Source organism: Acartia tonsa, chromosome 5 (assembly GCF_053477335.1).
Source record: "Acartia tonsa isolate MP-2025a chromosome 5, ASM5347733v1, whole genome shotgun sequence".
NCBI classification, from domain to species: Eukaryota; Metazoa; Arthropoda; class Copepoda; order Calanoida; family Acartiidae; genus Acartia; species Acartia tonsa.
Window position 1 is genome coordinate 30,495,555 of NC_137264.1, and position 13,538 is coordinate 30,509,092.

A 13,538-nucleotide genomic window follows, 5' to 3' on the forward strand; every position below is an offset into this window, starting at 1 on the left:
GCCAAAAGTTTTATAAATACACATTCTCGCAATAGAGGATTTTTAAAAAATGGGCTCTTTTATTACATTTTGGTTGGTTCAAGCTAGTAATGTTTCAACTTTACAACTACTAATTTAAGACTACAAAAGGTGTAATTTTGTTTATCATTATTGGGGATGAACAATGAACATCAATTTATCATCCATTGTCTTTTCCCTTATGATCCCTAGGTGAAGGAAGTTCTATTTTTTTTATGGCTTTTGATTGAGAGATAGAATATTAGTTAAATGAAATAAAGAGGTAGGTAGATAAATAGTAGGATACCTTTATGTATAGATACAAGATAGATAAATAAGTAGATAAATGGACAGAAAGACAGATAGTAGATAGATAGATATAAACTTACCATCTTGTAGATCCAGTGATAGAGGAGAGCTGGGTATAGAGTCACCATCGCTTGCTATACTGTAACTGTAACTGAAAAAAAAACAATATTAATTATCCATATAAAAATATAATAAGATGCCTGTCTACAAAATTACTTAAATTTAGGCTTTGATAACCGCTGTATTTTATATAGTAACAGCTTAGATCCTTAAGTAAAGCAGCAATAACTTATAAGTTATGGAGTTGCTTAAACTCATTAAAATTAATTTTTAGGTATTAAATTTAAAAGCATTACCAAAGTATAAACATTATTGGTTTTTAGAAGAATAGAAAATCATTATGGCGGAAAATATTACATTTTTATGGGATTTATTGATTTTTAGAAGCACAGTTTCTCCTTAACTGAAGTGTTTTCGTATTTCCATTGCAAAAGCATAACCTTCTTGTTTTTAGTCGAATTAAAAAATATCCATAATTGATATTATCTCTCTCAATTCATGGTTAATAGTTTCCTTGCTATAATAGCATAATTTAAGAATAATAATATTCTTCTTAATCTATATCTAAAATCAATAATTCTTAAGTTAAATGAACAAAATAGCAGTTACTGAAATGGAAATGAAATAAGATTAGAAATAAATAATTATTATTGAAGTACAAACTTAAATACAGATAATAAAAGGGATAAACATATATTAGCAAGGATGACAATATTCATAATAAGCACAAAAAATTATGGATAGACTGGACAACAGGACAAAGTTAGTTATAGACCTAATGTTTAATAGTAATCTTTACACAAATCTTTACACAAAAAATTAGCCACCTATCCTAAATAGCAGAGCGAAATTACTTTTCCCAAAAATATTTAAACGGATAAATAACCGACGGACAGGAATCCGAATCATATTCATATTAGCTTCGCCACAAAAAAGAAGAGGGTTCGAGGGGGGGGCGGGGGTGGTGGGGTTATTTACAAATAAAAGAAATATAATCCTTATGGATCTATATTGTAATATTATATCTGCGAGAAAACTAAAATCTTTCAAACAATATTTACATAATAAATACCACATTATTGTAAAAATCATTAAAAAAATTATGGGATTAGACATTGGACTTTAAACTAATTATACCTCAAATTACGAGTAACAAAATTAACCCCTTTGAAGCTAAATGGCCTTTATAAAGATCAGACGAAGAAAGTCGCTCAAAAAATGTTCTGACGTCATAAAAATGAGGGATGAGGAAGAAGGAGCGAGAAAGAAAACCCTTAAAAAAGAAATAGATAATCCTTCACTTTTATGAAGTCACATTGAGCGACTTTCTTCGTCTTCTTTTACATAATTTTGCAAGTATCAATCAAAACGTAGTTTTAAAACATTAAGAAATAGGATAATCTTAAGTCCAAAAATATAAAAAAAATATTTAGCCTTAGGAAAACAAGCCTGGAGTATATCAATAATTTGTTAAAGCTTGAATTTACTGTTCTACTTATGGACAGAATTGTGCTTGTTGGTATGGTATCAGAGAAAGAGAGGACAATGGGCTGTTTATTAAACTAGTCCCCAAAGTTTTTTTAATAACGCTTTCTTATTCGTTGGTTTTGGATCTTTCGTGAATTTGGATTGGTTGTTTCATCAAGTTGAGTGTTTACACGTTTTAACCACTAATTTTAAACTACAAAAGGGGTAATTTTGTTTAACATAATTGGGGATGTGAATCAATTTGTAGGCCATTGTCAAATCCCTTCAGATTCTTGGTATGGTACGGATGTGAACGAAAATGTTGCAATTTCTGAATGAATGTGTGTAATGTATGGCCAATAGTTTATATAAAACAGTGCAAAATGTTCTCTATATGTTCAAAGTCTTATAGCTTTTTCACAAAAAAAATCTACTCTACAGTTGCAATTTTAAAAAAGACAGGCCTTAAAATGTCTTAAATTAAGCTAATTGTAAAACATTAAATATAATAATAAAAAAAAGGATCCTTAATTTGCTAACTCGGATCACTTTTTGCACAATTTTTGCAACACATTCTGGCATGACCTTTACTAAAAATAAATCGACTAAAACTGTACTACATGACATTACAGAAAAAAATACAGACAAACAGAAAGAGATGAATATCACGGAAATAAAATAAACACAATAATATATATTTTAGACAAAAATGTACACAAAATCATATTATTTACTGCTCTATTAATATTCTCTATAAACTTTTATTTATCAAAATTTTGATTGCATTTTTGTTTTATGCTTCGTTCATGTTTCTTTCTAATAGGGTTTAAAGCATAGGTATGCTTTTAGAAAACAGCTGATTTAAATTTAGGAATTGTATATAACCTTATTCATATATCTATTTATAGAAAGGTTTTGTCATACAAACTAAAGTCGGGAATCTCTAAGCACAATCTATTCATTGTCTAATCCTTACTTACCTCATATGAAGTAATGATCATTGAATTGCCTAATAAAGAATTTAATTTTCTGTTACAATAAACATTTATAAAAGTTTTGCATCGTGGAAAGAAAACAAAGTAGTGGGTTTCGTCATATTTTCACAGTAGCTTTAGATCGGTTATTTTAGGTTAGGTTACTGTTATTGATTGTCCCGCAGGGTTAAGAAAATTGACCCCGCAGGGCCTAGGAATACGAGAAAAGCTGCTGTGAAAAAAACAACGAAACCCATGATCCATAGTTTTAAATATATAGGACAATTTTGATACTGAATGTTTTAAGCTTCATAACGATTGGATTACCCTCCTCATTATCGCCTTCTTAAGAATGTAATGTTGTTTTGAATGCACATTATAAACAGGATGAGCTAGTGAATCTGTTTGACCCTGAAGCATTTTTTCTTAGAAATCCTTCCAAAAGTTTCTACAAAACTGCCAAAACATAAATCCGCCAAAACAAAACACCATAGGTGTGTATCTATCAATCATCAATGTAACACGTACTTAAATTTTAACTAGGCCTGCTTTTATCTTAAAGATTCCTCCAATTAATGTTATTGTAAAAAATTTGCTAAATTGTAAGTTCAGCAATGAAACGTAACTCGTCGTGTTGACTGGCTTATGGCATGGCTCATATTTAGAGGTTGGCTTGCAAACCAGCTTGAGGGAGTTTTTAAAAGTTTAGCCTCTACATTTTTAAAGTGACGCTTTTCTACATTCATGCTTACAAAATCATTAGTAAAGATAAACATAAATTAATTTATGATGATTAATTGACGTTAATGGTATACAAGTAGTAAGCTATCTGTGTGTATGCATCTGAAATTATCAGCAGCTTTAAGTGGACACACTATAATGACTAACTCTTGATTTCATTCAAATTCAAAATTCAGAATGTAATGTATATCTTACAACAAAGCAGTTTTTCCCCTAGTTATCAATTTTTACGTCATGAAATAATAATGTTTTGGATATCTTTTCTTACAGAGCAATGATACTTTATAGCTTAGCCTTACTAAAGAAAAAGAAAAAGTGTTTGTATGTCTGTACATACCAAAACCAAGTTTGGGGTAAGCCAATTCTTCAAAGCATTGTAAGTATATTTCTCGTATTCATTCGAATCCGGTGGATAGGAACCGGTTCTCATCCATACGAAAAAACTATGTCTAGCATCGTATTATATCCAGCTTTCTACGATTATAGAAATGTACAATCATAAGATTAAAACACATATCTATATCCGCGGAAAGCTGTTTATAATACGATGCGAGAAATAACTATTCTTTATTTTTCACAGAGACTAACGGTGTAGCTTTACTTATTTTAAACCAAACATGTTTTAGATATTTCTCATTAATTATAATAAAATTATTTTTCAAAGTTATAAATAAAGAATAAAGAAAACTAGAATATTCAGGGAAGCAGGGGATAGTAAACTGTAAATTAAACTGGTACCTTATATTTACTAGATGATAGTTGGGGATGTTAAAAAAATAGCTTAATAACACCGCAATATATTAATAAAACTTACGTGAAAAGTACACCCAATAAAAACAAAAAAAGCATAATACTTTTTAAATATTTTAGAATAAACACGATATCTCATTGGTTGGCTTAAAAACTTTTATCAAATCTTTATTGATTAGCAGTGTCCAAACTTTCGATCTACAGAAGAGGTAGTTTTGTTTATGATCATTAGGAGAACCTACATAACTATACTATTCCTTGTAATCCCTGAGTATATTTCGCATAAACTATAAAAATAAACAAAACTATGAAACATTGAAAACAAGAACACTATTATCAATAAGCAGTGCAGTAATAATAAGCCACCTACTTGCAAATTAAATAAAAGTATATTTTTATAACCAATTTTATATGTAGAAAATATTAGTAGGCATTTTAAAGATTTAGTACTTACCTTGGGTCCCTAATTAGTTGGACGGTTATACCTTATATTTAGAGTGGCTACGCTACTAAATATAAGTAATACAATATTATATCTATACATTTAACAGAGTTCAATGACTACAATATGTGACAGTTCAATACTTAAATGATTGTTAAAAATATGTAAAATTTACGAAAGCTTTGATAAGCAGGACCAAAAGGACACTAAGAGAACTAAGGATGACTATTTTACTAGAATTTTTATGATTGCTGGTAAATTTTTAAGACACAATATTTGACGAGAAACAAATTTTGTTTATTTGCTTTAATAGACCTAAATAATCATCTATTATTAAGTAGAAAAACTTAGGTTATAATAGTTATTATTTTGGAGCTTCGCTTTTATAAATGTGGGTATTCTTGTTTTAATCATCAACTATATCTAATATTTTGGTTACGCCCCTAGAAACCTCTAGGGACGTAGTTTTTTTTTTTTTTTGATGGAGGGGATCATTTATTATTGGGAGGGTGGACATACCATCTCCTAAAATACTTAAGAACCTTCCTTTGACCTAAAATAAGCTTCACTGTATAGGAGAACCATATCGGTTCAGTGGTAAGCTCGATCCTTCGGTACAGATAAACAAACGGACAGTCTGACAAACAGAAATCCGGTTACAATATTTTAAGAATAACCACAAAGATTTTAAAGATTTAACGATTTTGTTAAATTTATTTTCAAGGATTTTTGAGGATTGGGCTTGGTGAAAATGCGTGGGTAAAATTGTCATCTAAACAAACATGGACAATATTTAAGACCCGGCCTTTGCGTTCTGATAAAGCTGAATAAGTATTTTACTTTGAAAAAGTAAAAACACATTAAAGTTAATTAAATAGAACATTAAAAAATTACAGGATTGATTTTTGTACTTGCTTTGAAGGAGCTCGGGCCAGCAAATATGTTTAATCTTATAGTTTTTTATTAATCTACCGTGAACAAGTTGCGAACCACTGAATCAATGAACCAATACTATTTTTGTATGATTAGGAAAACACTCGTTTTGGAAATAATTTGTTGTAAGTGAACAAACTTGGCATTTTTAGGAAGTTTTTAACAGGAAAAACTTAAATTTTCAATGAATAATTCTCATGAATGACAAAATATTACCACACAAAATTACTTTTAATTCAGTTGTATAATTTATTTAGGTTAACTTACTGAAATTTACTTCGTAACGCTTTTTATTCATAAAATTATATCAATATTTAATTTTAACAAATAAAACCGTTAAAATTTAAAATTTGAGAAAGAAATTTTTCAACAAATTAGCATTATGCATTTTGTGTTTTATAAAATAAATCTTATTTTTAAAAGTGAAGCAATTATTAACTTAGGTGGTAAATACTTAGAAAATCAGCTACTCTATAAGTAGAGTATGTACGAACGTTGGCCATTACGTATGTAAAAGTATATACTATTTTAAAAATAAACATTTCAAACATTTTATTCGCGTTGTCACAAAAGACCTAAATGCAAAAGACTTAAATTACATAAGACCTAATCCTACTAAACCATAAATGTACAAAATTTTGTAGCATATGGCATTTTGATTAGGCCTTTTGTAGGTTTGGGTCTTTAGCAATTTATGTCTTTTGTAGCAACGCCTTTTCCTGCTAAGTAAAATTGTAAAATTGCACTTAAATGATATATTTTCTGTAATAAAAACAACCTTTTTACAACTCCACCACTAGATCTAATTAAGATGGAAATGATTTATTTAAAGGAAAGTAACCATATGATATACATTTAAATTTATTTTACAGTTTCTGTTGGAAATTCTTTGAGAGGTTATTGTGTAAGCTATATTCGCACGTTTGCACGCTTAATTCTGCCGCAACTGCCCTTTCCCTCCCATCTTCCATAAGACAAAATTGTTCCTTGTTAATTAAAGAAGAAATAACTTTACATAGTGCTTTCATACAAAGTATCTGTTAATCACTGACAACCCCTCCTTACTAACCCTTTTTGGCTACCCAGGACCAAATTTAACCTAACCTGACCTGGCCTAAAGACATAACCAATCAAACGAAAAATTTTAATCACTTCCAAATGGGGTGTGGAGGGGGGTCATCAGTGCTCAAGAAGGTACTTTGTGTGAGGGCGTACTTTACTTTTGATGTTCTCCGTGTATTTAATTATGAGAAAATGAAAGTAGTTATTCATTTAATCAAAATAAACTGTAGGTATTTAATGCATTAGTAAAAGTGACGCTTCCTTATAAGCATGGATTTACTCAAGTTAGGCTTGGCCGTTATAATTAGTAATTTGTATTAACAATATGTTTAGTTTACATCTATATTATTCATGCATTAAATGCTTGTTGGTTATATTATTCTTAATTTATTAAAGCTCTAAAAAATACCAAATACGTTTCTAAGATAATTCCCAACATTTATAAGATTACCTACTGTTTTATATACCAAGAATTTTTAGCAATATTAAAATTCTGCCTAAAACAACACAGTGGAATTGTAGGGTTCTAGAATCAGTAATTGTAATCACGTACATTGGGTCAACCATAAAATAAATTTCCGAGTTGACACACGAAACTATATTTTAGTCCTGTATTTGCCCCACTTGTGGAATGGCACAAATTAAACCCTTGATGTTGTTATTCTTGTTTTATACATACGCTAATACGCTATATTTGGGATTATAATCATGCTAAACAAATGTTTCATATAAATTGCAAAAAAATCTATCATAGTGTTTATACGAAAAAGACAGCGTAAGATATTACATTTAAGTTAAAGACTATTTTAATACCTGAACAAATTTAATACAAATTGTGATCCTAACCATTATTATTAACCATTATTTTGATTGGTTGGTTCATAAAGTGTCCAAAGGTTTCAACCAGTAATTGTAATCTACAGAAGGGGTTATTTTTTGTAATTCAATTAGGGATTTACATTAATTTATCGGCCATTCCATGTCTTATCTCTTTAGATCCCTGATTTTATATGTATAATAAAGTTTAGATATATAAGATATACATACTAGGCGCTTAACCTACTTTTTTAGTTTTATAAATGAGAAATATTTAAATTATAGTAAAAACTTGATTTTCTATAGAATCAATGAAAGTCGGAGTTTTATTTTGATTAATTAAAGTTTTGAGACTAAAATTTTAATATAAATATATCGCAATATTAGTTAAATTAATACATTAACTTAATACGAAGATACTTTCGTATTAAGACTTGATTATAGAAAAGCTTCGCTTAACATATTTTGCCTAAACGTCATAGAAATTATGGGAATAGTCCCTTTCGTCGTATTTTTAAAATGACTTTTTATAGGTTATTTTAGGTTAGGTTAGGTTATATTGGGTTATGTGATTGCCCCACAGGGTTAGGTAATTGGTCCCGCAGGGTTAGAGCCCCCCGCAAGGGCTAGAAATAGGAGAAAAGCTACTGTGAAAAATACGAAGAATCGCCCCGGGCCCATGAAAGGGACTATACCCGAAATTGTTTTCATAAGTTTACAAAATTGTTACAGAAAATTAAAGCACCATACTAAGTTTGAAAAAGCCAAGCTTTAAAAATGTACTCTCATTTATCTTTCATAAGCTCAATGAATTAAAAATGTATAAAAAAAATATTGCACTCGCACGAACATTACAACGTTATAATTTTTCATGGATTTTTTTTTCAATTGGGAATCCCGTATAGCTTGCAATTAAGGAAGTTTTAACAAAAATATAGATATTTTAGCGCAACTACTTTAAATTTTACCTAGTTAGCTTTGCCCTTAACCTATACGGTAGGTTATGGTACGGGTTATCAGAAAAATAACATAAAACCACTCCTTGACATTTATAGAGCTTCCTAAACAAGAACAACCAATTTAGATTGGTGAGCGGATGTGAAATCACACTTATTCAAATTGTTCTAAGAAAGTAAACGATTTAATTTCAATGTAATCCAAAAGTAATTAGAATGATACTTTGATATATTTATTTTCTAATCTATGAATGTTTGTGCTTATTAAGTTGCATAAGATCTCTGGAACGAATGGGCCTAAAAAAAAGAGGCGATATTAGTGGGTCTGTCTATTTGTGCTTTAAGATCTCGCTAACCGTAGGACCCATTAGGCTCTCCTTTAACATGAAGCTTTTTTTAAGTTTAAAGTCTCTAACAGGTTTTTAAGAGTATCTCCACCCTCCCCATAGAGATATTGCCTTCAGAAATATCTTTTTATTTAACCTTAAAAAAATAAATCCGCTCATATATTAGTTTTAATTTTAAATCATTTAATTTTTAAACTTTTTTACTACTTTTTAATAATTTTCTAATCATAAAAAAACTTATTTCAAAGAATTCTTCTCAAAAGCATCCTTGACAACGATTTAATTCAAAGAGCGAATTTCTTTGAATAATTTCTAAACTAAATTAAGGTTTATTTTGCCCCAAAGACGTAACAAATATTTTACCAAGAAATTGGGTAGTAATCTTGAAGTCCTTTCAGCTCAAGAAGTGTAAACTGCAGGTGCAGAGGGATAGGACAATTGGCGTTATTTAACTGCCCAATTTTTTGCATTTGGTAGTGGTACCCTTTAATTGTACAACCTTTGTCTAGAAGATCTAAGTGTGCAATTGCATGCTACTGATTTTCGTCTGTTTAACAGTTGATAAACTATCAGATAAGTTTTGTTAGGTACTCAAACAATAAAACAATATTATGTACTTTTTTTTTGCAAAAAAAGAATAATCATCTTTAACGTAAACATATTAGAAAATAATCAGCCAGATATTTGGCAGTTTATTTAATTATTGGGGAACTAAATTGGGTAAAATCCAAATAAACTACAAGTGAAACAACACAAACCCGCCATGGTATTTTTTCTCTAGAGCTAAGGATAAGCACTCCTGAAGTAATATATGTAATATTTTTAACCCCACGGTTCACTAGCCAAAACAAAACCCTTCTGAATCTAACAAAGTAGCAACTAAAAATATTTTTTTCTTTCTCAAAAATATACATATTATTGATAATGTATTATTATAAGAATGGTCTACTGGTATCTCAAGGAAAATTGCAAGAACTAGTATTTTTATAATTGTACAGTTGTATAAAAGGTACTAAAATGTTTCTGCGAAGCTATTGTACATGTATATCCGTAAAATTCTTGAAATGCAATAAACGTCAATTAATAAGTAATATAAACCCGTCTTCTTTTGGAATCTATCTTTCTCGTTTTTAATCAAGTGTTTCTCATAATTAGATATCATTTTTACCTTATAAATTTTTAAATGGCTTAACATAGATAGATGACTAGGCAAATTTGTTTATAAGTAGAGTATGATAAGGCCCAATGGGTTGTTTTTAATTGAAATGGTGACCTTTTCTGCCATTGGTCAATTAAAATGTATTCTGACCTACCATTGGTAATTTAGTCTGTGTATTGGCCTATCAATGGTCATTTGTATTGAATGACGTCAATTTTTATAGTCACTATATGGAGCCTAATGTAAAGCTTACCTGTGTTCAATTCTATTTAAGTGATCATTGAGTCCCTCGCTGAGGACGACGTCATTCTTGATAAGGCTCTGCTTGGAATCCTCCAGAGAATCCAGTAACAACCCTTGGCAGGTTAGCGCGCTACTCTGAAATTTAGAAAACAATTAGAAATGTGAAAATTATATTTATTGGCAAAAAATATTGAAACCAAAAACTATTGCCATTGCAATATTTCATAACCAGTTTAAAGATGTTAATTTTGTTGTTTTATTGTTTTTCACAAAAGTCCTGTTTTTTTAACCAATCCTTTTCAAAGCAATATTGCATTTTAATTTAACGGCGCGACGACCTAGCCCCAGTTTTTCTCAAATCTAACAAGTACAACGTTGTCCATAGGACCATATGTAGCAGAGCTAGGGGAAATAACAACCCTATCATATCAAGGAGCAACAAAGGTCACAATAACTTTAAACTATTATGTTCTCAAATTTTTATTTTTTTTAACTATGTACGTGAATAAAGTCGCTAAAAAAAATTCTGACGTCATAAAAATGAGGGATGAGGAGAGGTGCAGTGGGAAAGAAAACCCCTAAAAAAGAGATGGATAATCCCTCATTTTTATGACGTCACATGCTGATTTTTGAGCGACTTTCTTCACATACTTAAACTATTTTTACAACGTCCCTAATCCTTTTAAACAGGACTATTCAATGTTAGAGGCATAACCACTAGTATCTAAATAAGTGATTATTAGATGCATAGATATATTGTTCTTTGAATATTAACAGGATTGACAGACAGACGAATTCTCTAATAATAATGATGTAACAGCTATGCTCTCAAAAAAATATAAAGATTATTTTATTTTTATACTTTTCTGCTATTTTTAAGTTGGGGCTTTCAAAGTTGAATAGACATTTTTCTCACTTCATGGTCAAAAAATTCCTTTAAAATTTCTTGTTTAAATAGGCACGACTTGGCTTGTAGAGGTAGATGCTAGATAGAATTTTTTTAAAAGCTTAAATATTATTGAAATATTATAATAGGAGGAGTAAGCTTCTCTATGTGGCTTTCAGTCATATTAAAATATTCATAAATTCATTACTTTTTCATCAAGCATCGCTCATTTTGACGCATAGTTTTTTATCCTAATGTATAAAGTAGTAAGGATTTTGTCTGAAGATTAAGATTTCAATAACAGAACTTATTATGGAATCTTAACATAAGTTATGGGATGGTTCTAGGCTATTTATTTTTTAGATTTAAGCATTAGGATGGTTTTAGACTATTTTTTGACCCATTCTAATTTTCCCCTTGAATACAAAGCCCTAAGATGCTAGGGTTGCAGTTGCTAGTCCTATTATATAAAGTAGTGAGTGAAGGATCTCGCTAACTGCTGAACCAATATGGTTCTCCTTTACAATGAAGCTTAGTATATGTCCAGGAAAGGTTTTTAATTATTTTGGGAGGAAGTCTTCTCAAAATTGACTTTTTCTTTTCAAAACTCAACTCAACTTCCTCCCCCAACCTTAAGTGTTCATAGAGGCTTCTAGGAACGTAGCTGCTAGTTGATATACATAAAGCAGTAAAGTTTTTATGTTTATCCGTTAGTATCTCGCTAAATACTAAACCAGTTTAGCTTTCCCTTTTATGTAAGCTCTGCGGATAGTTTCATGCTATTTCATTTTTAAAATAAACCCTTGAGATGGTCAGCCTATTTACTTCCCTTTACCCCTAGTTATTAGGGGTTAAACCACTAGTTTGCCAAAAAAAAGTAGTAAGCGTTTTCTTGCTATTTTTTTTTATTTAAGTTTATCGAATGAACATATTTAAAAGGATAAGATCTTAAGGTAGGGTGAACTCATCCCATAAAATTTAACAGTAAAATTTGATCCAAATCCTTATAATAAAGTGACAGGATGTTTTTTTTTTGTGTGTTTGTATGTTTGTACCTAGGATCTTGCTAACCGCTGAACCGATCGGGTTCTCCTTAACAGTGTAGCTTCTCATAGGTCCCGGGAAGGTTTATAACTATTTTCTTAGGGGGTTGGACACCCCCAACCCCCCCCCCAAAAAAAAAAAAAAAAATTTCGCCCCCCCCCAATTTTTTTTTACTTTTTCTTTTAAAATCTAAAATAAGAAATTAAATTATTAAATTTGACTCTCTCCTCCTCAAGTGCCCCTAGAGGCCTCTAGGGGCGTAGCCGCTAGTAGTTATAAAAAGGAACCCCTCTTCATATACTTTCCTACACATTCAAATTCTTAGCCATTTGTCCAAAAGCCTAGGAATCTTAAGGGAAAAAACGATTAATGATAATTTGATCATGTAGAACCAAAACTATGATAAATAAAGTTAACATTATTTTTAATTAGATTTATTGGTTAAAAAGTTTGGACACTGCTACGTTAAAGCAACCATTCAAGTATCCAAAATAGTTTGCCAACCAATGAGAGATTGTGTTTATAAATCACTGAGAACCGGTATAATTCACTGTCTATTGTCCTCTCCCTGTCTGTACATCATGGGATAGTTTAAGAATTACCACGCTACTAAAAATCAATTATCCCTTTTTAGATTAACTAAAATACAGGGTACAACAAAAGAAAAGGTTTGTAGTTTATTCTAAAGATACGTTTAACCATCATTACTTGTGAATTTTTAGTAGAGTAGCAACTCTTTAACTGTTTGTCTGTCTCTGGAAAGGATAGGCCATTGGACTGTGAATTTTGCTGGTGCCTACAGCTCTACAATCACATTAATATTGTTGGCTCAAAAAAGATTTTGGCAATTTTATTGAATTTTGATTGAATTTTATCCATCTTTGTACATAGTTTATTAATTGGTTGATTTGGTAACTGTTTATTGGTGTTTTAAGTAAGAAATCATGGATGACAAGTATTGTATTTTTATATTGAATACTATTTATAAATTAGGCTTTATTTTAAAAAATGTAGTGGGCATTTTATGAAAAAGACGTTTTTTGAGATAGGCGTTTTCTGAGATAGGCGTTTTTTGAGATAGGCGTTTTCTGAGATGGGCGTTTTTTGAGATAGGCGTTTTCTGAGATAGGCGTTTTTTGATATGACCCATTAGTTCCAAACTAGTAGAGTCCAAACATTTTAACCATGATTTTATTCCACAAAAGGGGTAATTTTCTAATTATCATACGAGATATATATAAATTTATCGCCCATTGTCTTATCCTTAATTTAAGCTCCCTGATTAAGAATACAGTCAGGCACTTTTGAAACTTTACAGCACTGTGTAAAAACTTCTGTTTACCTGTTTATTA

The 13,538-nt window shown here is 30.2% G+C and overlaps 1 protein-coding gene across 2 annotated transcripts in view; it reads right to left on the reverse strand.

Moving 5' to 3' along the window:
- Positions 1-13,538, reverse strand: part of LOC145319261 (cyclic AMP response element-binding protein A-like) — a 71,836-nt gene that overhangs the window by 22,574 nt on the left and 35,724 nt on the right. For both annotated transcript variants that reach the window (XM_080161274.1, XM_080161275.1), the window contains 2 exons: positions 10,267-10,391; positions 387-457 (listed from right to left, as the gene is read on the reverse strand). In XM_080161274.1, coding sequence (XP_080017400.1) covers positions 387-457; positions 10,267-10,391 — 196 coding nt within the window. The remainder of the gene's footprint in view (positions 1-386; positions 458-10,266; positions 10,392-13,538) is intronic.